The 26,845-nt window shown below is 42.1% G+C and overlaps 1 protein-coding gene across 1 annotated transcript in view; it reads right to left on the bottom strand.

Annotated features, from left to right (window-relative positions):
- Window positions 1-281: 281 nt before the first annotated feature.
- LOC134494621 (calcium-activated chloride channel regulator 2-like) overlaps window positions 282-26,845 on the bottom strand; it is a 38,804-nt gene continuing 12,240 nt past the window's right edge. Inside the window, 4 exon segments of the mRNA XM_063299871.1 lie at window positions 282-783; window positions 4,970-5,117; window positions 24,964-25,138; window positions 25,447-25,551. Of these exon segments, the coding sequence (XP_063155941.1) occupies window positions 282-783; window positions 4,970-5,117; window positions 24,964-25,138; window positions 25,447-25,551 (930 nt within the window).

The raw sequence follows: 26,845 nt of genomic DNA, 5'->3' as shown, positions 1-26,845 counted from the left end.
TGGAATTTCGTGCTTTCTACAGAACCAGCCAGGTACACCCATTCCTTGAGGGTTTTGGGGTCCCCTCAGTTAAGGCAAGTCTCTAATCTCTCAGGCCTCAGACCCATTTGAAAGTATTCAACCTTCAGCAATTCTAGCCAATCAACTAGCCGACCATCTAGTCTCTTAAACTCCAAAGTGTGCTCAGCTACAGATCGAGTCCCTTGTCTGTTTGCAGACTGGTTTTCGCAGTGAGCCTGGACAAGGTGTCTTCAAAACAGTCTCTCAGGGCCATCATAAAATCATCGGTCCAACAGCTCCAGGGCCCTAGTGTCTTGCATCTCGACTACCCAGTCTGCCGCCTCCCCTTCTAGGTAAGCCAACACGTATCTCACCTTCGCTTTTTCATTGGCAAATGATTCTGCAAATTCCTCCATAAACCCCTTGACGTGGTTTAGGAAACAAGCTAGCTGTTTGGGGTCACTGTCAAATTTAACCTTTATCTCTCTGACTCCTGCTGGCTTCCTCTCTGGTTGGGCAGTCCGGGGTCTCACACCATGGTATGGCCTTTCTGCTGGGATCGCTGGGCCCATGGGCTCTTTGCCCTTGTCACTTGCTCTGCTTCCTGAGCTCCTGTCTCCGCCATCTGAGACTGTCATGGAGCTCCCTTGCTGTTGCTCCACAGCCAGTTCCTCCAATTTCTGCAATACCTTTTCAATGGACACTTGCATAGTGGCCATGCTTAGTGACAGGGACACCATCTCAGTTCCTATGCTTACCACCAGGTCCTCCAGCACTGACAGCCTGTCAGAGCGAGAACCCGGTCCTTGCCTGGTGGTCACATATTTACCAATATCACTTTTGGGCCCTCTGCTGACTCCTTCCGACCACCTGGCCCCTTTCTTTGGGTGCCTCTAGTCGATCTACCTGGTCTCAAAGTCTCGGGCACTGACTGATCATCATCCTTGCACTCCCTTTTCCTGGTCACCTTCTTTGGCCCCACTGATGTTTTAGTGGCTTTTGAATCCCCCACTTTGGGCGTTGGGTCTGCTTTCACGTCTTGTGTGGATGCCAATTCACCCCCGCGAGTGCTGGTAGACTCCCCCTTGTCCCTTGAGGGCCCAGCAATTGCATCTTCTCCTTGTGCTTGCTCTGTGGCCGCTGCCTTGTCAGCTATCCCACCTAGTTTAACATACAACCGTGTGACTTTGCTTTGTGGAAAAGGAGATTCCTTAGGTAAAGGAGTATCCTCTGGTACAGCAGACATGTGGAATTCAGGAGTTGCAGCTTAATGTAAGGGCTGCCATGCTTCAAACCCGCAACAAAGTAACTCCAACCTCTTCTTTAGAGAAAAAGGAAATTCTTTTATTAGGGATAGGAATGACAGTCGAAAGGGAAAAGCTGCAAGTGATGAATCTGGCATGCAATTCGTAATTAAAACATTCCTCTTCAGTTTGCTCATCCCCTTCCTCCCCCCACCTGGGTTAAGCTGTTATTTCGTTCTTGGTTCCCATCGCTCTGCTTCTGTTGGAATTCACCCCTCCTGCCTATTAGTCCAAACAATCTTGACACGTGTCTAGGTTCCTCACTCTGTCTGGCATTGACAGGAACCAGCAATCAACTGCACTGAGTTCATTTAATTGTATGATCCTGACAGTGTCCCTCCTGGCTGTTTAAACCTGCCTGGGAGGGGGCGCATGATTGGATCTTGGCGGTGGTTAATAATTCCTTGAGGGAGGGGGTGGCTCTGTTAGCTCTTAAGGAGGTGGGTTACCTAATGGACCATCTTCTCTCAGTTGTTTCTATGTATCCAATTCGGTCTGGCAGGTTGGGCACACTGTGGGTCCCATCAGCCAAGAAATGTCAGTTGGTAGGGACTAGGAGGCATGCCTTCTCTGCTGTAGCGCCTGCCTTCTGTAACATTTTCCCTTCAGAGATCAGGATGTCCCTGACCCTGTTGGCCTTCTGTAAGGCCGTGAAGACCTGGTTATGTGCCCGAGGCTGGGGCCCTGAGTGTGTTAAGGGCCCCGTTTCTTGGCTATACTAACATCTATGCATTTGTTTACTTGGCAACCATATATAATAATTTTGTGTTGTTTTTTATTGTTTTAACTTTTTAATTGTTTTTATGATTGTAAGCTGCCCAGAGTCACTTTTTGTGATGGGCGGCTATAGAAATTAAGTAAATAAATATTCATTTTTTTATGTCCATGTAAAAGGAATAATAACTTTTGCAAACTTGAAATAAAATCTTTGCTTTGTAGCATTGAAGAGATACCTGGATGTCTCTTAAACTACGTCCTAAGAGGGAAACAGTAAAAACCATTCTCTTTCCTGTGGAGTATTGTTAAGAGTTTCTGCTTGCGCTGGTGTCTAGAATTTATAGTGGTCTCTTTCTGCTCTGCATCCTTCACCTTTAAACTGAAATTTACTATTTGTTTTTGAATATTGCCTTGGGATCAAACAAGTCTCTGTTGACCCCAACCTCCCAGAAGTTGACAGTAATAAATCAGGTATTTTTATCTTTAATTAATTAATTAATTAATTAAATTTATATCACCACCCATCTCCCCCAACGGGGGACTCTGGGCAGTTTACAATAAAAGTAATAATAAAAACATATAAACCTAAGTTACAATCTAAAAACATAAATAAGATAATTTTACTGCTTCTTTTTCTATAATCTGGCTCTACTGAGCTTTTAACACTCTCTTGATATGCAGGAACTTAGCTGGTAAATCTTTCTGATATTTAGGTAAGTTATTAGTGGAAAAATGCCCACTGCATATGAATGAAGAAGTTATAAATAAAAAAGCTGGTAAGCCAGAACCGTGCGATCCCAAACCATTTAATACCTCACCTAAAGATTATCAGCCTTGTTTAATTTTTAAAAAATCAATTCCTTGTTACTTATGTTACCCTCTATGAGCTCCACATTCACTGATATAGTTTTCACAGTCCTAAACTTAGCCACTGGCTGTGCTAGTTGGGAGTGATGGGAGGTAGAGTCCAACATAACTCAAGGATGTTGGGTTGAAGAAGGTGAACATGGATCACTTCCTGATCGCCCAACTCTTCCAATTCCCTTTGAAAACCCTGCTGGGATTGATTCAAGCTGTTTTACTTATTACTATTATTTTGACGGATTGTTATTCTAAACAGCTGCCAGAGAACCATGGCCAAATCACCCTTGCCCTTCTTGGCCAGCAGCTGAGCACCGAGAAAATTGTCAGCTGATCTTTTTTCAGCTATCTGTTTGCACCAAACATACATCCTTTTCCTCTTTAAAAGATGCCCACCATATCACCCACCCTGAACTGCTGGCATTTCTGCACAGCAGAGCAGGAAAGCTCCATTGCCATGAGGTTTCTTACCCTCACCTGACAACTACCATTCTGCAGACAGATTAGGATCCATAGAGTTGGGCACTTGGGGATTGGGCCCACTGGGCAACTCCTGCAGTGACACTGCAGAAAACTCACTAGAAATCAAGTGTCAAAATCCTGCTATTCCTGCTGCAGCATTTCCTGTAGGTTACTTTGGAAGTTACTGTCATGGAATCCTTCCCAGTTGCAGAGGTCTCTGACACATGTTCAGTTGCCACAGATAGTTGATCTACTTCATTTAAAACAAAAGAATGCCCTTAGTAGTAAAGCAGGTTATATCTCTCCAGTTTTAACTAGTGAGGGCAGTTCCAGGAAAACAGTCCTCAAATTGATAACAGGTAGGATTCCCTCCACTTCACCTCTACCCTCCTTCTGCTTACAATAGAATTTCAGACTTACCTGTTCCATTGTCATAATCATCCCCCGGAGCTGTCCATGACAAAGAGAATTCATCATTAAGATTGAACTGAACCTCAAGGTCAGTGATTCTACATGGAGGATAAATATCATGGTAGCCTCCAGGAGGTATCCCGTAACTACAAATGAATTTGATGCTCCAGTTCTATTAAATTTGAAGTTGCCTCCTGTCAATTCATTTGGATTAAATGTTGGTTTTGGTGGATTCATGTACGCAGTACCTACCATAAGAAGTTGAGAAGGAGAAGGAGAAGGAAAGGGAGAAGGAGAAATCACATTATGTTCCAAGTACTCTCAGTAGCCTATTTGAGTTATCTGTAAAGACACTGATATCATAATTATCACAATTCATATACGGGAAAGCAACAGAACAGGTAACATCGAAACTTTAATATACATGTATTTCTATAGGGATTATAAAACTAATACAAGGAACTTGACAAAATAACCACAAATGAAACATTTGTTTTGTCAGATTTAGGGCTTGGCATAGTTAATAAACTAAGATTGGACTCAAAGAAGCAGAGTCATCAGCTGCACCCTCTGGCAATCTATTTCTTTGCCCAGGACAAGATCTAAATTTGAGTAAAATTTAATTAAAATAAAATAAAATGCTATCAGAAACAATAAAGTGACCAGTCCCATATATTTAAGAATATAGCCTCAATGTCACCCAAAAAATTATGATTACACAGCAACATTTAGCTCTAGGTTGTCCACACTGAAGGCACCCATGGGTTGCTTTAGGCAACACCCTTTGCTTCTAAAGTACACATTATTACACTGAGAACCCAAATGTTTAATAGATAATGTAATATCAGCTACTAGCATATCTTTCCTACAAAGCCTAATTGACTTCATTTTGTAACAGTTAGAGATATAAATGAAAAATTATATACTGATAACTAAATTTAGTAGGAAAGCTAAATGATAAAGAAGAGAGTGAAAAAAAACACTACATTTTGAAGCAAAGAATTATTAGGGAAGGAACATTGTCAAAAGATAGAAAACCCTAAAGCAGTTACTGGGGAAGGAACGACAAGGGAAAGTCTCTCCCTGAGAGCCCTATTTCACTCTTAAGCAACACGGGTCCTCCTCCCCCTCCTCTTCCTCCTTTTCTCATTCTCATTCCAATACACAGAAATTATTGCTCTTTCATAAAGAATGCTGACCGTTTATTACATAACCTGGAATATAGAAAGCTAGATTCTCTCTCAGGCTGTCGGGCTGTCTTATATTTCCTTTGGGCACGTACTTTTATACTGTATTTACCATTCTCTTTGAATGAAATGAAATACCTGGAGTAGATTCCATCATGCTTGATAATATCTGCACCTTGGCAAAGAAATAGTAAGAATGAAATTGCAGTGACTGCAGCAAAACAATAAAACCCTTTCTGTATCTATTTCTGTTTTCAGGGAAACAAATATTTGCTTCCAGGATAGAGAACCAAGTGCAAGTGGGTGGCAATAGAAATCTAACTTTTAAATAAATATTAGAACATTGCTAATTGGAACAAATATCTATAGTGGGAGATGATTGGTTGAGTAAGAGGTGGTTAGGGAAGTCCTTGCACATACAGCTTTAAACAGATTTTCCAGTCAAGATTGATCATGTGACTAAAATTTCTTTAACCAGAAGGAAGACTGGAACCAGTTCTAACATTATTATTGTACAATTTCTTCTTGTTACCACAAGAGATGAGATTTTATGTATATTTCACCAGGAATCAGTAAGTTTCCTTTGAAGTGGGGTCTTAATCAAAGCACAATATCTATGTATGTATGTACGTGTCCAATTTATATAGCCGTCCATCTCACAAAGCCAGTGACTCTGGGTGGCATACAACAGAGCTAAAGCAATTAATAAATACCTCAAACCGTTGTCATTATTAATTATTAAAAACATTAAAAACTATAAAAACAGTTATTTGTCTTGATTTCACTTAAGAAGTTTCAGAAAAGACAAAGATGATTACAAAAGCTCAGTGTCCTGCCAGATCAACACAACTTCAATATTTAATGCGTTTTCCCAGCTACATTCTCCGTTAATCATCAAGATCAGATGCATAGATTTGATAATCCTTTGAATGCAGAGACCTTTATCCTATCTTTAAAATCTGCTGATGGACAAGCCTAATTGTGTTTCATACCATGGAATCTGCTGTGGGAGAAGTTTGCCTATAGCTTAGTTTAAAAGCCTCTACGCCTGCATTTTTTTTCCTGTACTCTTTTTTGTTTAAGTTTTGGTTAAGTTCAATATAGAGAGTCTGGGCATACTGTGAACTCTACCATTTATTTTTAACACTCCATACATTTCCTTCAACTAGTAATGTTTGAAATTGTATTGTAATTTTCAGTGTAAGAAGAGAGATGAAACCACCATGCTATCCCCTTCGGGAAGTTGTCAAGTTCTGTGATTTTTCTTTTTCATGTGTGTGTGTGTGTAGGATTCTTTGTAATCTCTTTAATAATGTCACTTGCTTGTTCTTTTATTTTTATGCACATAATCACATTTTTCTTTTTTTAAGTATAGATAATACTTAATAGCATGGTATTTGAATGCTAAATTGAGTCTTTATGGAGGTTCTACGTCTGTGAGCAATACTAGAAAATATGCTAAATATTTAAACATAGAGAAGCTTATTATTAGATATTTGTTAAATGGTACAGGTCATATAATTAATTGGTATTGGGTGAATATTGATAAATGGGGTGAAAAAATATTAAGAACTGAAGTTAGTCTTAATGTAAAAGGGTTATGAGAATCCAAGAAACAAAATGTAATCTTAGCATATTTAAAATCATTAAGGGCAGATACAGCTTATCTCTTCAGCAAAGGATCGTTACCTTGCCATGCTGCTGGAGCTTGAGCACCTCAATGATGCCATGAGCTAAACCGTGAAAGGCCACCCAAGACGGGAAGGTCATGACAGAGTGGTCAGACTAAATGCGATCCCTGGGGAAGGTAATGGCAACCCACCCCAGTATTCTTGCCGTGAAAACTAAATGGATCAATACAACCAGAGATATGTCGGTATACTATCGGAAGATGAGACCTCCAGGTCGGAAGATGGTCAAAATGCTACTGGGGATGAACAGAGGATGAGTTCAACTAGCCCCAGACGTGATGACGCAGCTAGCTCAAAGCCGAAAGGACGGCTAGCGGCCAACGGTGCTGGTGGTGAACGGTGAATCCGATGTTCTAAGGATCAACACACCATTGGAACCTGGAATGTAAGATCTATGAGCCAGGGCAAATTGGATGTGGTTATTGGTGAGATGTCAAGATTAAAGATAGACATTCTGGGCGTCAGTGAACTGAAATGGACTGGAATGGGCCTGGACTTCACATCAAATGACCACCAAATCTACTACTGTGGACAAGAGGACCACAGAAGAAATGGAGTAGCATTCATAATTAATAGTAAAGTGGCTAAAGCAGTGCTTGGATACAATCCAAAAAACGATAGAATGATCTCAATTTGAATTCAGGGCAAGCCATCTAACATCACAGTGATCCAAATATACGCCCCAACCACAGATGCTGAAGAAACTGAAGTAGAGCAGTTCTATGAGGATCTGCAGCACCTACTGGACAACACGCCTAAAAGAGATGTTATTTTCATCACGGGAGGCTGGAATGCTAAGGTGGGCAGTCAAATGACACCTGGAATTACAGGTAAGCATGGCCTGGGAGAACAAAACGAAGCAGGACATAGGCTGATAGAATTTTGCCAAGACAATTCACTCTGCATAACAAACACTCTCTTCCAGCAACCTAAGAGACGGCTTTATACATGGACTTCACCAGATGGACAACACCGAAATCAGATTGACTACATCCTTTGCAGCCAAAGGTGGCGGTCATCTATACAGTCGGTAAAAACAAGACCTGGAGCTGACTGTAGTTCAGATCACGAACTTCTTATTGCACAATTTAGGATCAGACTAAAGAGATTAGGGAAGACCCACAGATCAGCTAGATATGAGCTCACTAATATTACTAAGGAATATGCAGTGGAGGTGAAGAATAGATTTAAGGGACTGGACTTAGTAGATAGGGTCCCAGAAGAACTATGGACAGAAGTCTGCAACATTGTTCAAGAGGCGGCAACAAAATACATCCGAAAGAAAGAGAAAATCAAGAAGGCAAAATGGCTGTCTGCTGAGACACTAGAAGTAGCCCAAGAAAGAGGGAAAGCAAAAGGCAACAGTGATAGGGGGAGATATGCCCAATTAAATGCAAAATTCCAGAGGTTAGCCAGAAGTGATAAGGAATTATTTTTAAACAAGCAATGCGTGAAAGTGGAAAAAGACAATCGAATAGGAAGGACAAGAGACCTCTTCCAGAAAATTAGAAACATCGGAGGTAAATTCCAGGCAAAAATGGGTATGATCAAAAACAAAGATGGCAAGGACCTAACAGAAGAAGAAGAGATCAAGAAAAGGTGGCAAGAATATACAGAAGACCTTTATAGGAAGGATAACAATATCAGGGATAGCTTTGATGGTGTGGTCAGTGACCTAGAGCAAGACATCCTGAAGAGTGAGGTTGAACGGGCCTTAAGAAGCTTTGCTAATAACAAGGCAGTAGGACACGACGGCATCCCAGCTGAACTGTTCAAAATCTTGCAAGATGATGCTGTCAAGGTAATGCATGCTATATGCCAGCAAATTTGGAAAACACAAGAATGGCCATCAGATTGGAAAAAATCAACTTATATCCCCATACCAAAAAAGGGAAACACTAAAGAATGTTCAAACTATCGAACAGTGGCACTCATTTCACATGCCAGTAAGGTAATGCTCAAGATCCTGCAAGGTAGACTTCAGCAATTCATGGAGCGAGAATTGCCAGATGTACAAGCTGGGTTTAGAAAAGGCAGAGGAACTAGGGACCAAATTGCCAATATCCGCTGGATAATGGAAAAAGCCAGGGAGTTTCAGAAAAACATCTATTTCTGTTTTATTGACTATTCTAAAGCCTTTGACTGTGTGGACCATAACAAATGGTGGCAAGTTCTTAGTGGTATGGGGATACCAAGTCATCTTGTATGCCTCCTGAAGAATCTGTATAACGACCAAGTAGCAACAGTAAGAACAGACCATGGAACAACGGACTGGTTTAAGATTGGGAAAGGAGTACGGCAGGGCTGTATACTCTCACCCTACCTATTCAACTTGTACGCAGAACACATCATGCGACATGCTGGGCTTGAGGAATCCAAGGCTGGAGTTAAAATCACTGGAAGAAACGTTAACAATCTCAGATATGCAGATGATACCACTTTGATGGCTGAAAGCGAAGAGGAACTGAGGAGCCTTATGATGAAGGTGAAAGAAGAAAGTGCAAAAGCTGGCTTGCAGCTAAACCTCAAAAAAACCAAGATTATGGCAACCAGCTTGATTGATAACTGGCAAATAGAGGGAGAAAATAGAGAAGCAGTGAAAGACTTTGTATTTCTAGGTGCGAAGATTACTGCAGATGCTGACTGCAGTCAGGAAATCAGAAGACGCTTAATCCTTGGGAGAAGAGCAATGACAAATCTCGATAAAATAGTTAAGAGCAGAGACATCACACTGACAACAAAGGTCCGCATAGTTAAAGCAATGGTGTTCCCCGTAGTAACATATGGCTGCCAGACCTGGACCATAAGGAAGGCTGAGAGAAGGAAGATCGATGCTTTTGAATGGTGGTGTTGGAGGAAAATTCTGAGAGTGCCTTGGACTGCAAGAAGATCAAACCAGTTCATACTCCAGGAAATAAAGCCAGACTGCTCACTTGAGAGAATGGTATTAAAGGCAAAAATGAAATACTTTGGCCACATAATGAGAAGACAGGACACCCTGGAGAAGATGCTGATGCTAGGGAGAGTGGAGGGCAAAAGGAAGAGGGGCCGACCAAGGGCAAGGTGGATGGATGGTATTCTAGAGGTGACGGACTTGTCCCTGTGGGAGCTGGGGGTGTTGACGACTGACAGGAAGCTCTGGCGTGGGCTGGTCCATGAAGTCACGAAGAGTAGGAAGCGACTAAATGAATAAACAACAAAAACAGCTTAACTACAGGAGACTCATTTAATGGAACAGGTTGCATGTCTATTAATGAAGAATTGGGTGGGGCAAATTTACTTCACAGATACTTCGACAAAGCTAAAGGTGTGGCCATTTTGGTTTGGAAAAAAAATCCCAATTGATGTACCACAGGTTATCACTGATGCAAATGGGCTTTATTTAATTTTATGTGCTAAACTAACAGAGATTATAATAGCTATGGTTAATGTTTATGGACCAAATTTAGATTCTCCTATTATGTTTTATTAATGTTTTCAACACTTGAATGAGTATATTTATGACAAAATGATAATAGGAGATTTCAATGAAATATTGGATCCTCAGCTTGATAGAAATACACTGGCACACACACACACACAAAAACAATCTTTAGTGAGAGAAACAATTAAGACTTATATAGAAGAAATGAATTTAATAAACCTCTGGCGTTTAATGTATCCAATTAAAAGAGAATATACATTTTATTCAAATGTGCTCCAGAATTTTTTTAGGCTTGATTATTTTTTAATATCATCGACTTTATATCACCAAATACAAGAATGTAATATTGATGTTATGTATCTGATCATAGTGCAATCACCCTGAACTGTGTTTCAGAAACTGGTTAAGGTATCGAGAAATTGGTATTTCAGTGTTTCCCCATTGAATAATAAAGAATTTCTACAACAAATGTGGGTAGAGACCTCCCAATAATTTGATTTGAATTCAGAACATCAAGTGCCTGAATTTTTGAATGGGAAGCATGTAACATATACATTTGAGGTAGAATTACTGCTTATGCATCATATAAAAATAAAAATAAAAGGGAAAATAATTTGAAAGGTGAACTGAAACATTTATGGGCACAGATGGTTAGATGCCAATCTACAGTTTTGTACAGAGAAATACAGAAAAAGAAAAATGAACTAACTACTATAGTATCACATCAGACAGAATTTATGCTAACATGTTTACGACTGTAATGGAAAGTGAGGGTGACCTTGGAAAATAGGGAAGAGATGCTGCCTAGGGAGTTTTCAGATAAAAGGAAAGGGAGTCCATGAGAGGGTAATGGTCTAAAGAAGAAACTTAGTAAAGACCCACCCTGGCTTCCGGTAGGGACAATGGCAGCTTGGACAGGTTTTCCCGCAAGCTCCTTGGGTAAACCTGACAGCCTGCTTTTTTTTTCAGGCTCAGGCAGGTTTCCTTGAAGCACAGAAGAGTTCTTCGGATCAAGGAGAACCCCAGGAATCACCCCTCGTGTTCTCTGGATGGCTGCTCACGCCAGAAGATCGCAAAACTGAGTTTCACATTCGACTGGTGAGTGATCAGCTGGGAGGCAGTGTTGTCATCTTCTCCTAGGCTGTGCTGAATCCGAAAATGGACTCTAAAGCTGACCACCCCATTTCTAAAACACCAAGGTTTTTTTTTGTACATTTGTTACTGAAGAGAGGCTTTTTACAGCAAAGAAATGTGGAATCTCATTATTTTGGGGATTTCTTAATTTGAAAACTTGGCTTTTTTATATAAATGGCAACGCTGAGAGTTTAAGATTTTTGTTTCTTCATTGTTTTTTAAAAACTAAGCTTTGAGGATTATAAAAGTTCTTTTTTCCTACTTTGTTGAATTGCAGAGTTGAATTTCATCCTATCTGCTTTTACTTTCCTGTGGGAACGGTCTTCGTTTTCACTTTTTACTATGCTGATTGGTTATTTCCGAAGATAACGAGCTAGAGGATATTTCTAATACAACTGCCTGAATGGACTTTACCTTCTTGAGTCACTAGAGGGCTCCATAATCTACTGTGGAGAGACATGGTGGAAATTAAAGGGATTTTTAAAGGATTTTCTCTTGAAGTCACTCAAGTTCTGGACCATCTTTCAGAACTTGGGAAGTTCAAATTGTGCCAACAAATGGAAGAAGCTGACAAGGTTGACAATTATCCCAAGTACAAAGTTGCTTCTCCAAAGAAGAAGATGAGGATTGGTGACTTAGAGATAAAAAGAGAAAGGAGAAAAAATGAATTGTGGAGATTTGAAGAAGATTTGGATTTTTAAAAAAGAGAGCTAGGAAAGACTGTGTTGCTGAAACATCAAGATCAAGAAAGAGAATTAGGCTTCAAATGCTGGAAGATTATTGAAGAATATTTGGACTTTTCAAGGCGGGCTGTAAAATTGGAGACAGCTCTGTGTATGATGTTGAAATGTGTAAATGCTTTGGTTACTTCGAAGTGGAATAATTGATTAAATATGGTTATCAGGATGGCTTTTTAAGGGTTTAGATGGATGCTATTGCTTTTTGGATAATACCTTTAAGGTATTATCTATATCAATCACATTGTAATAGGATGTAGGCAGGTTATTTTTTATTAGTTTAGTTGGCAGAGAGGAATAAAATTAAAGTGAAGACGGTAATATTTAACTGTTTACTTAGTAGGTGAAAAACTGTGTCTGAAGGGGTTTTCTTATGTTTGTTCAATGGGAGGGAAATTGTTTTAGAGGGGAATGTTGTATTGAGAATTGAAATGCTTTATAGAAATAATGTTTATCATAGTCTAAATTGGAGTGAGAGACGGTATTGATTTATGTATGTCTTTGCTGTAGAAAGTCAGAAGTCACTTTGTAATAGTTTTGTTGTAATTTCACACCTTTTTAGTTTCTTTTTCTTTCCTTGTAGGTTTTTTGTTTCATGCTTTTTAGATTTTACTTATATGTTAAAAAATGTAACAAAGTTTAATTAAAAAAGAAAGACCTGTCTTGACCACTCAAGAAATAAATAGGGAGGGTGGGAGATTTGTACTTTCAGACTTGCAAGTTTCTGTTAATGTAGCCTTCCAATAAAGTAGAATTAGTTCATCTAGTTGCATTTCCTGTCTGGTTTACCTGGAAGGGCTGACATTAATCTTGCAAGCCTGAAAGTACAAATCTAGCATGTTATTTTTGTTTCAGACAATACCTGTTTTGACAACTGATGTACCATTTAAACAACGGCAGAAGGATATATCTAAATTTGTATGGCAAGGGAAAAAACCACGAGTTAAATGTAAGGTATACAAGATGCAAAGGAAAGAGGAGGGTTGGGTTTATCAGATTTGAAATTATATTTTGCTGCCTGTTGTTTAGTTTGGATGAAAGAGAGGGTGTTGTTAAGAAATAGGAGGCTATTGGAGATAGAAGAACATGATTTGAGATTTGGGTGGCATGGATATCTGTGGTATGACAAAGCTAAAGTTAATGTAGATTTCAAGAACCATTATGCCAGGCAGGCCATCCTTAGAGTATGGAATAAATATAAATTTAGGTTCTGCCCGAAAATACCTTTGTGACTTTCAGCGCAAGAAGCATTTTACAGACGTGAAATGATAAGTAAATATAAATGGTTAACTTATCGTGATGTACTAGAATTCTTTCAAGGGGATTGTAACATGAAATCAAGAGAAGATTTAATTAACAGAAGGATATACTTGTCAATGGTTTTCTTATGTACAATTATCAGAAAGGTTTAAAGTTGCTAAAAGATTTCATGGTTTTGAACAAAGAAAGACTGAGTTTGAAATAGAATAATGTACTAATGATGAACATGTTATTGCCAAAAACTATAAACTTCTGCTGAAATATGAGACAGAGGAAGAGCAAGTGAAAGAACGTATGATAAAATGGGCTAAAATTTTTGGCTATAATATACAAGCCACGAGACCAGGCCAGCTTTAGAAGCAAGTACAGTACCACTGATCATATATTCACACTTACTCAGCTCATCGAATGATCAAGAGAATATAAATTTCTACTTGCGATCGCAATTATAGACTATGAAAAAGCATTTGACAGTGTCGAAGTCAATGCAGTAATGCAAGCGATCAGTGAACAAGGAATCAACCCCGACTACATAAAGCTGCTCAAAGAAACAAATACCAACTGCTTCACAAATATGACTCTCTCTGAAATCGAAATACGAATACCAGTGGAGAAAGGTGTAAAGCAAGGCGGTACGATCTCACCTAAACTTTTCAACTCTTGTTTGGAAAATATCATGTGCAAAATGAAATGGGAAGATGGAATTGATATAAACGGAGAGAAGATAAACCATCTCAGATTTGCGGACAATGTTGTACTGATCGCAAAGGATGCTCGAAAGCTGCAAAAAATGCTTCGACAACTTGATGCTGAAAGCAGAAAGGTGGGTCTAAAGATGAATCACACCAAAACAAAATATACGCAGACAGGAAACCTTCCAAAATTCCAAATGAGGCTTCAGAATGAACTTATTGAAGAGGTTGACCACTATGTCTACGTGGGACGGCTAATCAAAATGAACAACTATCAAAGAGAAGAACTGGTCAGAAGAAAGAAAGCTGGATGGGCTAGATACAACTCCATTAGAGAAGTCTTACAGAATGAGAAGATTGATAGAAAACTGCATGCTAATCTTTTTAATTCGACTGTCTTATCGGCGGTGCTATCTGGAAGTGAAACATGGTTGCTAACAAAGGCAGAAGAGGAAGAGCTTTTGAGAGTAGTAAGGGCTATGGAAAGATCCATGCTGAAAGTTTCTCTCCGAGACCACATCCCAGCAGCCAGATTAGAACACAAAGTGGAATAAATGATGTCATTGTTGAATATCGAAAATGGAAGCTACGCTGGGCAGGACATGTCTCGTGCATGTCGGATGGCCGCTGGACAACAGCAGTTGCTGAATGGTATCCAAGAGAAGTAAAAAAAACCTATCGGCCAACCTCCAAAGAGATGGGAAGATCCAATAGTCAAGGCCTTTGGCCGGACCTGGAGAAGAAAAGCCAGGATTTGAGATGAATGGATAGGGAGTTGAGACCAGCAGGACCCTGTCTGGTGACAGTCTGGTCAATCAAGGTGATCAAGGTGATAATATATAAAAGGACCAATGGGAAAATATGCGGTTGAAAGGATTGAAATTTACATTGTGTTCTAGTCTTAAAGAGAATTTCTGTCCTAACAACCAGGAAACACACTGAGACAAGGAACTGGTCTCTAATATTTATTACTAGTACTTAACAGGAATCCTAACAAACTGAAGAAGCGTGGGAAAAACCCAGACATATAACCCCCAAGGGTTAAGGCGGTCCCGATCTGTGTCTCTTTGAATGGCTGAACAATTCCTCAGTGCTACGCATGCGCTTGACAGTCTGGATGGGAGCCCCCTGCTCGCCATCCTTACTCATGACATCACCCTCCCCTCCAGATTTACATTCCATTTCAGCCCCCTCCCCTCCAGAGTCTTGATAAGATGTGCTGTCTGCTTCTAAAGTCCCATGGGAACTGGGCAAGGAAGGCAAGTCTTCAAAGGACAACTCCTCCAAGGACGAAGCAGTGCTGCCCTCCCAATCCGATAACGCCTCCAGGCCAGGTGGCTGCTGCTGGAAAACATCTAGAGAGTTAGCAGGGTCAGCCCCCCTCCCCCCTGGGAAATGCAAGCCCGAGGTAGAGGGCTGTGGTTCCCCCACCTCCTCTGTAACTGGAGTCGAGGCTTCAGGCGGGGGCGGGGGGAAATACACACTCACAAACTCCTCAGCTTGGGCTTCTTCGGCCTGCTCAGGCGAAAGAGGAATCTCGGGTAAAATGCGAGGCTTGGGTTTGTGAGGGAAAAGCTGATGGAATCGATGAACCAGTGCTGGAGCATGTACATCTCTGGCATTCTCCCACATGCGCTCTTCCTCAGGGTACCCTTTCCAGTGTATGAAATATTGGATGCCCCTTCCCTTCCTCCTAGAGTCCAGAATTTCCTCCACTTCGTACTCTTCCTCTCCCTCCACAATTACTGGAGGTGGGGGGGGGGGGTAGTTGCGATTGCAAGTTACTTGGGGGAGGGTCTTTGGCTAGCAAGGCTCTGTGAAACACTGTGGATGGACCTTCATGGATGGTGGGAGCTGTAAACGATAAGCTACTGGATTTATCTGCTGCACCACAGTGAAAGGGCCGACAAACTTAGAGTCCAATTTCTTGGAGGGTCTGGTAGAGATCAAAAACTTGGTAGAGAGCCACACTTTGTCTCCTACTGCAATCGCTGGCCCCTCCTGCCTGTGAGCATCTGCCGCTCTCTTATAAGCACTCTTTGCCCTGTTCAGCTGCTCCTTTAACAACTCCTGTGAGGCTTGTTGCTCTTTAAGAAAATCAGCTGCGGCTGGAACAGTTCCCTGCTGGGAGGAGGTGGGCAACACCTGAGGGTTAACCCCGTAGAGCGCTTGGAATGGAGACATCTGGGTAGATGACTGCACAGAGTTGTTATAAGTAAATTCTGCCATGGGCAGCAGGGCTGGCCAATTGTCTTGCCGATAAGTGGTGTAACACCTGAGATACTGCTGTAACCACTGGTTAATTTTTTCGGCTTGCCCATTACTGGCAGGATGATGCGCTGATGACAGGTGGATCTGGACCCCTAATGACTGGAAAAGGGCCCTCCAGAACCTGGAAGTGAACTGTGGGCCTCTGTCACTCACCAAGTGATTCACCATGCCTCTATACCTAAAAACGTGGTCTATGAACAACTGCGCTGTGGCTGGTGCAGATGGGAGGCCCTTGCAAGGAATAAAATGTGCCATCTTTGTGAAAAGGTCCACCACCACCAGTATGGAAGTCAGGCCCTGGACCGGGGGTAAATCAGTGATGAAATCCATAGAGATCGTATCCCAAGGCCTACTGGGGGTGGGTAGGGGTTGCAAGAGTCCTGTGGGCTTCCCTGGGAGAGGCTTGGCTCGTCTGCAGGTGTGACAAGAAGCAACGTACCCCTTAATGTCTGCAACCATCTTAGGCCACCAGTAGTCTCTCAGAGCTCTATGGAGAGTTTTGAAAACGCCTCCGTGGCCTGCCGTTTGGTGGTCATGACACAGTCTCAGTACTTCTTCCCTCAATGAAGGGGGAATATACAATCACCCACTATGCCAGAGGATTCCTGCCTCCACATTGAATGGGGAGGCAGTGTCTTGCGGGGCCCTCTGGAGGTCATCCATCCTGGCCCTGGCATACGGGTCCTGTTGCTGCTGAGCTCTGGCTCTTGAAAATAGGTCCTCTGCTTGTCTGCCTGCTGCTAAAATCTCTGTTTGGCTCCCCCTCATCGGCTGATCAAAGTTGTGAGGTTGTAATATAGCAGCCTGTACTTCCTGGTGAGTGGGGGGTTTTGCCTGAAAGGATCGAGACAGGGCAACTGCCAAGCAGTTTTGCGCCCTGGGAACATAAGAAATAACAAAATTGAAACGAGAGAAAAACTGGCTCCATCTGATCTGGCGTGGGGTGAGGGATCTGGTGTTCTGTAGAAGCTGTAAATTCTTGTGATCGGTGCAAACTTTCACAGGAAAGGTCGCCCCTTCTAGCCAGTGCCTCCACTCTTGGAATGCTGCTTTAATTGCCAGCAACTCTCTGTTAAAAACATCATAGTTTCTCTCTGCTGGTGAGAATAGGCGTGAAAAAAAGGCACAAGGAAGCAATGTATTCTCTGCCTTGTTTGTATATTGCAATAACACTGCCCCAATGGCAACATCTGAAGCATCTGAATACATTATGAATGGCTTCGTGGGGTCAGGGTGCCTTAAGAGCGGTTGGGAAGCAAAAAGCTGCTTCAATTCCTGGAACGCTGCTTGCTCCCTCTCCCCCCATATGAATTTTGAGCCTTTCTTCAAGAGCTGTGTAAATGGTCTGGTACGGTCACTGTAATTTTTTATGAAACGACGATAAAAATTACAAAATCCTAAACATTTTTGTATATCTTTAACATTTCGGGGAGGTGGCCAAGAGAGAATTGCCTGGACCTTAGCAGGATCCATGGATATGCCTTCTGTGGATACTATATAGCCCAGGAAATGTACTTCAGTTAAATCAAAGGCACACTTCTCTAGCTTGGCGAACAGCCTGTTCTCTCTTAGTCTTTGCAAAACATTACGTACATGGGTTACGTGAGTTGTGGCATCCTCAGAGAAAATTAATATGTCATCTAGATAAACGACCATGTACTTATCTAGTAAATCAGCAAAAACGTGATTCATAAATCTGGAAAATATGGCTCCTGCATTAGACAAGCCAAAGGGCATAACAAGGTACTCAAATTTTCCAAACCTGGTGTCGAAGGCAGTCAGGTATTCGTGCCCCTCTTTCACTCGGATCAGATTGTACGCACTCCTGAGATCCAACCTGGTAAAAATGCGTGCCTTCTGTAAGCGATCTAGCAGATCCGAGATTAAGGGCAGAGGATAGGATTCTCTCTTTGTTTGTTTATTTAAAAAACTGAAGTCGTGGACCACTCTCATGGGTGTCTCCTGGGTTGCAGGTGCCAACAGGTCAGGCTTCTTTGGTACGAAGAAGGTAGGAGCAGACGCTGGGGACGTAGATGGTCGGATGAACCCCTTTTGGAGATTGGAGTCCAAGTAATCCTTTAAGGTGGCTAACTCCTTGGGGGACATGGGATATTGTTTCCTTGCTGGAATCTTGGCTCCTGGTATCAACTCAATGGTGCAGTCACAGTCCCTATGGGGGGGTAGTGCTGTGGCCTCTTGTTCGCTGAAAACGTCTGCAAAATCTGCATACTTGGCTGGCAAGTGGACTCCCCCTGCTACTGTGACTGCGTTGGTTGCTGGAGAGCCTGGAGCGGCTTGAATCTTGTGGTGCTGGCATTCCTTAGCTGGGAAGGAGATAGCTCCTGTAGTCCAGTTCATCAACGGGTTGTGGATCCTCAGCCAAGGCGTGCCTAGGATTACCGGCACATTTAGCAATGCAGTAACATAAAGCTGGATCCACTCAGTGTGGTCTCCCACTGTCAGTTGCACCAGTTCTGTGAGCCTTCTAATCGGCCCTGCTTTGAGTGGCTGGCCGTCAATGGTCTCCACTTCTATGGGGCATGGTAATTCTCTGGTCGGGATGTTGCAGTCTTGTATGGTCTGCGCATCAATAAAATTAGTTGAAGCTCCAGAATCCACGAGGGCCTCTAGCTTGACCTGGTGCTCTGGGTTGTCATGGATTATTACTGGTAAGTAGTAAAAGGCTTGCCTGGAATCTTCGGAATGAGCCCTCCTTAATTGATTTATGGTCTCCCTGCTGAGCTCTGTGGAGGGAGACTGCTGGAGTTTCCCTGGTTGGGAGTAGAGGCGGAGCTGGTCCCTGTTTCAGCTGCTTGCCTTGGGGCTCTTACTGGAGCTGCTTGGCCTCTCGCTGGGCAAGCTCTCACCATGTGCCCCTGGGCTCCGCAGTAGAAACACAGGGCTCTCTCTCTCCTTCTCTGCCTCTCAGTCTCGGAAATCAGTCTCCTGCTTGCCCCAATCTGCATTGGCTCCTCTTGTGCTGAGTGAGAGGATGCTACAGAGAGAGCTGGAAATCCTGAAAACGCTCTGAGGGTCTTGCTTCTCCCCGGCTGCATCTGCCTAAGCTCCTCTAGCCTGGCATCTATGACCACCGATAACTGATATAGGGCTTCTAACGTAGCTGGTGTTCCCTGGCGCACCAATTCATTCTTAATTTCCTCATCCAGCCCCTGTTTGAATTGGTCTTTTAATGCACTCTCATTCCAGTCCAGATCTCCTGCTAACAACTTGAAATCAGCAATGTAGAGTCCCACCCTCTTGTTACCTTGCTTGAGCCTCCGAATTTCCCGGCTGGCCATGGCTTCTCTGATGGGGTCATCAAAGTGTGCTCGGAACCCTGCCAAAAAGTTCTGGTAGTCGTTGAGAATCGGGTCGTTGTTCTCCACCATGGGAATAGCCCATTTGGCAGCTGGTCCCTTCAGCAGGCCTAGGATGAAAGTGACTCTGGTTCTGTCTGTGGGAAACTCTGCGGGTCTGCTATCGAAGAACATAGTACACTGTGTGAGAAAGATTCTCAGCTGTCCTGCTTCTCCTCCAAATTTCTCTGGTAGACTGCCCTGGGATCTCAACATTACTGGTGGAGCTGCTGCTGCTGCTGCTGCTGGTGCCGGTTGTGGGTTAATCGGAGCTGGTTGTTGCAACTGCTGTAGCATGGCAGCTTGTAATGTGTTGATCTGGAGATCTACTTGTTGCTGGTGTTGTTGTAGGGCTGCTGCTAATTGTTGGATGGTGAGCCGCATTTCTTGGTTTTCTGAAGGCATTTCTAAACGTATCTCCTTAATTGCTTGTTCCTCCCTCTTTCGATGGGAGTAGGAGTTTGTTAGGATTGATGTCCTAACAACCAGGAAACACACTGAGACAAGGAACTGGTCTCTAATATTTATTACTAGTACTTAACAGGAATCCTAACAAACTGAAGAAGCGTGGGAAAAACCCAGACATATAACCCCCAAGGGTTAAGGTGGTCCCGATCTGTGTCTCTTTGAATGGCTGAACAATTCCTCAGTGCTATGCATGCGCTTGACAGTCTGGATGGGAGCCCCCTGCTCGCCATCCTTACTCATGACAATTTCTATAAAATGAGGTATGATTTGTATTTGTCACCAGAGACAAATACATTGTCTAGAATGTATAAATGTAAGGTTTGAATCTGTCTCTGAGGGTGAGGAAGGGGAAACCGAAACTTATGCTGAGAAAAATGGGGAAACCAGAACTTATGCTGAGCAAAATGAGGAAAACGAAACTCAGGGTGACTCAGCACAGAGGGAAAGTTCTGAGTAGCTGATTGGAAGAAAACAAGAGCCTGGTTTAAAACCACCAATCAGCAGAAGGGAAAGGTGATCTGAAAAGCACACCAAACAGAAAGAAGCCTGACTGGTTCCAGAAGGGGAATGGCACGAAAAGAAGTGGATAAAAAGGAGCCAGCACATGCATCGAATCGCCAGAGACAAATGTTCCACTGAGCCAACAGCTTCCTCAGGAGACAAGCCGGAATTACCCGCGGAGCCTTGCCCTGTAGCCGCTATGGAACCAGAGCCTTCCCAACCTTTAGAATTCCGACTTGCTGCCTCACTTCCAAGTCCTGTCATGTCATGTCTGGCTGCCTTGCCAAGAATCCCAGCTGAGTCAAGTCTTGCTGCCCTGCCCAGAGGTCCAGCAAAGTCTAGTCTTGCCGCCTTGCCCAGCCGCCAGCCAAGTCGAGTCTTGCTGCCTTGCCCAGAAGTCCAGCTGATTCGAGTCTTGCCACCCCACCATGGAGTCCAGTCGAGTTGAGCCTTGCTGCCTCATTGTGGTCACTAGCCAAGTTTTGCCATGCCGTCTTGCTGCGGTCCTCAGCTGTCTTGTCGCCGCCTGCAGTCAAGTCCCATCCAGTAGCCTTGCCGCCATCATCAGCCAAGTTTTGTGCTGCTGCCTGCCCATGTATCCTGAGTGCTACCATTCTAGTCGCCTTGCCTTCTGATCTTGCCAAGTCCTGTCCAGTCGTCTTGTCACAGTTCCCAGTTGATCCTGGCAATGTCGTTTTACCCAGCACTCCACCATTGCCCACTTGGGTTTGAACTATATTTAATAAAGGACATTGCTGCTGTAAATAGTTGGTTGTACTGTAAATAAAGAATTCTAATTAAATTACTGGTTGTCTGAGTCTAACCAGAACAATAAAGGTATTTTGAATCTTTGCTGGAAATGTGAACAACATGAAGTGACATTTTATCATGTTTGGTGGACGTGTAAAAAAGCCAAAACAAATTGGATACAAAAACATATATTAATTCAGAAGATTTTAAAGATTAAAGTACAACTGAAACCAGAGACATTTTTATTTTGGGACTAATAGACAGGCAACTAGAAAAAAGTCATGGAACTTTGTTTTTATATAAGATAACAGCAGCGGGATTATTATATGTCAAAAGTGGAAAGGTTTGGCACTACCTACAATGGAAGAATGGTTGGTGAAGATGATGGAACTTGCAGAGATGGCTAAATTGACATCCTCAATTAGAGAAAAGACGATAGCTATATTTATGGTTGACTGGCAACACCTTACAGACTTTTTGCATGAAACAGAAAAAAAATGCACTTACGACTTGCTGTTTTGATGATTAGGGGAAAAAAAGGCTAACAGAAAAAAGTGAGCTTTTTTTGTAATCATAGAGCAAGAGATAATTTTGTAATCACATTTATATTTGCTGCGGAGAAAATTGGAAACTACTTTCTATTTCTTTTTATTCTTTCTCACTGCACTTTTGTATTTTCCTTTTTCTTCTTCTCTTTCTTTGTTCTCTCTCTTTTCTATTAGTTGGTGTTAGTTTTTATGTTCTTTTTAAAACTTTTAATAAAATTTATTTAAAACAATGGATGATGAAGATGAATTTTTAACATACTCTGTGTTAAGAGATAAATATGATCTATCAAATGTAATCCAATGGCAATATTTACAGTTACAACATTTGTTAACAATATTGTTTGGACCAGCAGCATTTTCAGTTTCTAAGACACCTGAGATACTAGAACAACTTGCTAAATCCTTTAAAACTAAAAAAAAAACTACTATTAGTTTTAATAGATATACAGTATGTTATCAATAAATCAATTTGATATGCAGATCTTAAGAAATGAATGGAATAAACAATTAGAGGTTCCTATATTGTCTGGATAATGGGAGAGTGTCTTAACTTCTATAGCAAGAGTGTCAATGGACCTCAAACTACAACTTATACAACAAAAAATAACATTTAGAATTTATTGGACTCCGTTACGTTTGCAGAGAAAAGTGTTTTATTGGAGTTGTAATGAGGATAATGGGACGCGGTGGCGCTGCGGGTTAAACCGCTGAGCTGTCGATCGGAAGGTCGGCGGTTCGAAACCGCGCGGCGGGGTGAGCTCCCGTTGCTCGTCCCAGCTTCTGCACACCAAGCAGTTCGAAAACATGCAAATGTGAGTAGATTAATTGGTACCGCTTCGGCGGGAAGGTAACGGCGTTCCGTGAGTCATGCTGGCCACATGACCCGGAAGTGTCCTATGGACAACGCCGGCTCCAAGGCTTTGAAACGGAGATGAGCACCGCCCCCTAGAGTCGGACACGACTGGACTTTACGTCAAGGGAAACCTTTACCTTTTTAATGAGGATAATGCTTCTTTAAAACATACATTTCTACAGTGTCCTATATTTAGCACATTTTGGGAGAAAGTAGTGGATTATATAAATATGATTGTGTGACAAAAGCTAAAATTTTTAGAGGATAATATTCTTTTGAACTATATACCTAGTACATGGAATTTGACAATTGGACAATGTAAATGGATTCATGCCCTTACTGTGTGTCAGAGGATCATCCCAGAAGCAATAGTGAATAGCTTCTAGAACATCTCCACTGCCATGGGTTGTACAAGTGGGAAGGGGAAGGAGTGATTTGTTGCTTAATAACGGAGACATCACGAGCAGACACAGAGGAAATTGTTGTGGTGATTCCCTTATCTGAAGTAACACCATCTCGAAGAACAAAGCCTGGGAATGGAGCTGTAAAACTGAAAAACATTGCAAGCATTCAATTTCAAAAGGGAGGCAGGAAAACCTAACAAACTTAATGCGGGGGCAAGGAATCTGACTCACTTGTGACTTTATAGGACAATGGACTGTATCTCAATAAAATAACTTTCCTGTATCCTAAGAGGCTTGTGGTGAAGCTTATTAATATTGGAATATTTGAACCTACGATCCTCACACTATGGCCAAAAGACTGATATTGCAGCATTGGAAAGATAAATGTATGGCTCCATTTACTCAATGGATTGAAGACCTGATTGCACTTGCCACTTTGGAGTGGATTGCCTATAGATGTAGACTTTGTATGGACAAGTATACTGAAATACGGGACTCATTTATACAAAAGACAGTAGGTTAAAAAAATGATAGTCATATAAATGTATTAGAAATATATACATACTTGAATAATATTTGCATTAGATAAGTATGTATAGAATTGCAACTGTTTACTGTTGTAATGACATATCACACTATTTTTTTGTTAAAGCACTTTTTGTGTGCTTTTTTTCTCTTCTCTTTGACAATATATGTATTTCCAACATTATTATATTTGTGTTTTGCTTTTTGCTTTTTATTAATTAAAAAGCAATAATAAATAAATAAATAAATAAATAATTGTCCAAATACCACTATAATATACTGTATATGGTTCCCACCAGAGCTGTTTTTTTGTAAACTAAATACTGCAAGATCAAATAATTCTAATTTTATCATTTCCATTGTTACCTTTTCTACCTTTTGCTGGATAGGATGAGGATGATAATTAAACAGAAGAAATTATTTATTAGAAAATTATGTTTAGATCAGCTATAACTACCTAATCTAGCTGTAGGCTAAATAAAAGAATGAGAAGGCATGCAATCTGCTGGATCACCCAGAGTGTATCATGGTGCCTACTCTACTAACCGAGGAGAGAAAGAGAGAAGTTGCAGGGACAAGGCCCAGGAACTGAAAGTGATGACAGCCCTGAGAACATCTAACCAGTTAGAAGCATTCTAGGTTGGGTCAAAGGGGGAACATAAAGGAATCCAAGAATGGAATTCATGCTTTAACTATGATTACATTGATTGTCCCAGAGACTGCTCTTTTGAGAAAGGATGAAACAACAATGCATACAGAAGTACAACTTCCCCCAGTCCAAAGATTATTTTATTTCCCAGGGGATTTCCACTTGAAATTCAGCAAAGTGGATGCCAAACGCAGTGGGGTGCCACAACTGAGAAGACCCTATTCAAAGTACTACACTATGGACCATTTTCATTGGTGAAATCGCGTGCAGGGACTCCACTGCCAGTCTTACAGCATGGAGTCTAACCAAACTAACAGATGGATGATGCACTTTTGATTTTAACTGTGACTCTGAGCACAGAGGATGATTAGCAGGGCATAGGGCAGGACGTACAGTACATACAGTTTAGCTTTCCACAGCATCTGCACACAATAACTTCTGCCTGAAACATTTACTCTTGTAAAAGCAGGAGATTCTTTAGCTGTTCTGCTAAATCCAACCAAGGAAAGAAGGGACAGAATCAATAAGAAGAACTAAGATAAAGATCCAACCCGGGTCACGTCCACATGTTTCTGCCCTGGCTTGAGGTCTCACCGAATCCGCAGTATCAACAGTATGAAAGTCAAGCTAATTTATGTTTTGGACAACTATGCAAAATACTTCACGTAGGTAGCTTTATAAATCAATAGCCCTTGAATACAGACAGAGAGGTTCATCCAAGCACGCATAACCCCACAGCTGCTTCCAGGGACACTTACAAGATCCATTGTCCCAGAGTTCTAACTCTTCTGTTCCCGAGCTTGATTTGATTATGGCTATGACATTTGCACCAACGAGAGGCAAAAATCCTTGACTGAGTTCTGCATAAATAATCACTGGACTGGGAAAAACACTGTTGTCTGTATTTGAATAGAGCTTCACAACGCGGTGGCGCTGCGGGTTAAACCGCTGAGCTGTCGATCGGAAGGTCGGCGGTTCGAAACCGCGCGGCGGGGTGAGCTCCCGTTGCTCGTCCCAGCTCCTGCTCACCTAGCAGTTCGAAAACATGCAAATGTGAGTAGATCAATAGGTACCGCTTCGGCGGGAAGGTAACGGCGTTCCGTGTCATCATGCTGGCCACATGACCCGGAAGTGTCTATGACAACGCCGGCTCCAAGGCTTAGAAACGGAGATGAGCACCGCCCCCTAGAGTCGGATTCGACTGGACTTTACGTCAAGGGAAACCTTTACCTTTTACTCACATTCAATGGAGGCACGGTTGCTGATGCTGCTTGGCTGGTTACTATGACTGATAAGGTTTGAGCCTTTGGATAGGCATTATGAAGCATGTAAGTCCAATCTCCCAGCTGTAAATCAAAGTGTTAAAATATAAAAGAATATTAAATATGACATTTCAAGTTTTCCTAAGTATAAATGAAGCTTATACGCTTGAAGATTCCACTTCATATTATGTTGAACATTTGTACATGTGGGACTTTAAAAAAGCAAATCCATACTCTTTTTCCTCATATTTATTTGTGTTTATTTATAATATTTTAAATTGCCTCAAGGCAACATAAATGAATAGAAATATCCCATCAAATTGTGTATGTGTATATGTATATGTATCTGTATGGGGTGTGTGTGCTGTGAGACTAGGCTGAAACTGCCATAAAAAAAGATGAATCAGGCACATAAGCAGAGAGGAATCTTGTCTAAAAGATCCCTTCAGAGAGGTAGACAAGAAGGAAGCAAGTCGTTAAGGAAAAAAAATGTCTCACCTGAGCGACAAAGGAAATTGGGCCTGAGCAAATGGAAATCCCCATCCCAATCCCATCAACAAAGCAAGGACATTAGGGGATAAAAGGGGTCCCAGAGCCCACCCACTCCTTGAGTCATCTTTGGATCTAGACTTGGTGGCTTCTGGTCCCTCTAGCTAGTGCCTGGCAGCCTAGTTGGACGTGGGTAGTGTGGATGAGCGTGTGTGTGCGTGCATGTGAGGAAGAGCAAATATACCTTGCAACCAGTAAAGTTTTGCTGTTACTGTAAATTCACTGGGTCTCCGTGTATTTCAAAGAGCCTGTTGTACCTCAGTGTTCTGTTGGAAGTGATGTGTGAGTGTCCCTAATTACTTCCCAGCTGTCGACCAGGGCTGTGTGTCTTGTCTGCTCAAGCCGCAGGTAGAAAGCAAAAACCCAGGTAGAAAGCAAGGGGGGCTGACAGGTTCTGTGTGCTTCAACAGGCTGTGAGTGTGTGAGCGAGTGACCATAAGCCGAACCTTGGGACCAGCTTGTGTAACAGTGCCTTCAAGTCAGTGTTGACTCCTGGCACCTGTCTAAACAAGTCCCTGCATTTTCTTGGCAAGATTTCAGAAGTGGTTTGCCATTGTTTCCTTCCTAGTGCTGAGCGTGCCTGGCCTAAGGTCACCCAGCTGGCTTCGTCCCTAAGACTCGACTATAACTCATGTTCCCCTGGTTTCTAGCCTGATGCCTTAACCACTACACTGGCTTGTTATCAAATTGCATTAAATATATTAATAATTACCAGCAATACAGCTGGTGCTGATGATTCCCAGAAGTAAGGATCACAAAATCTTGCATTAGCTTCTGGAAGGCCATAAGATACTGTGACTTTCCATTATGGCAACCTTCTACAGCTTGG

The sequence above is a fragment of the Candoia aspera genome, chromosome 3, assembly GCF_035149785.1.
Source record: "Candoia aspera isolate rCanAsp1 chromosome 3, rCanAsp1.hap2, whole genome shotgun sequence".
NCBI lineage: Eukaryota > Metazoa > Chordata > Lepidosauria > Squamata > Boidae > Candoia > Candoia aspera.
This window is presented reverse-complemented; position numbering and strand designations above follow the sequence as displayed.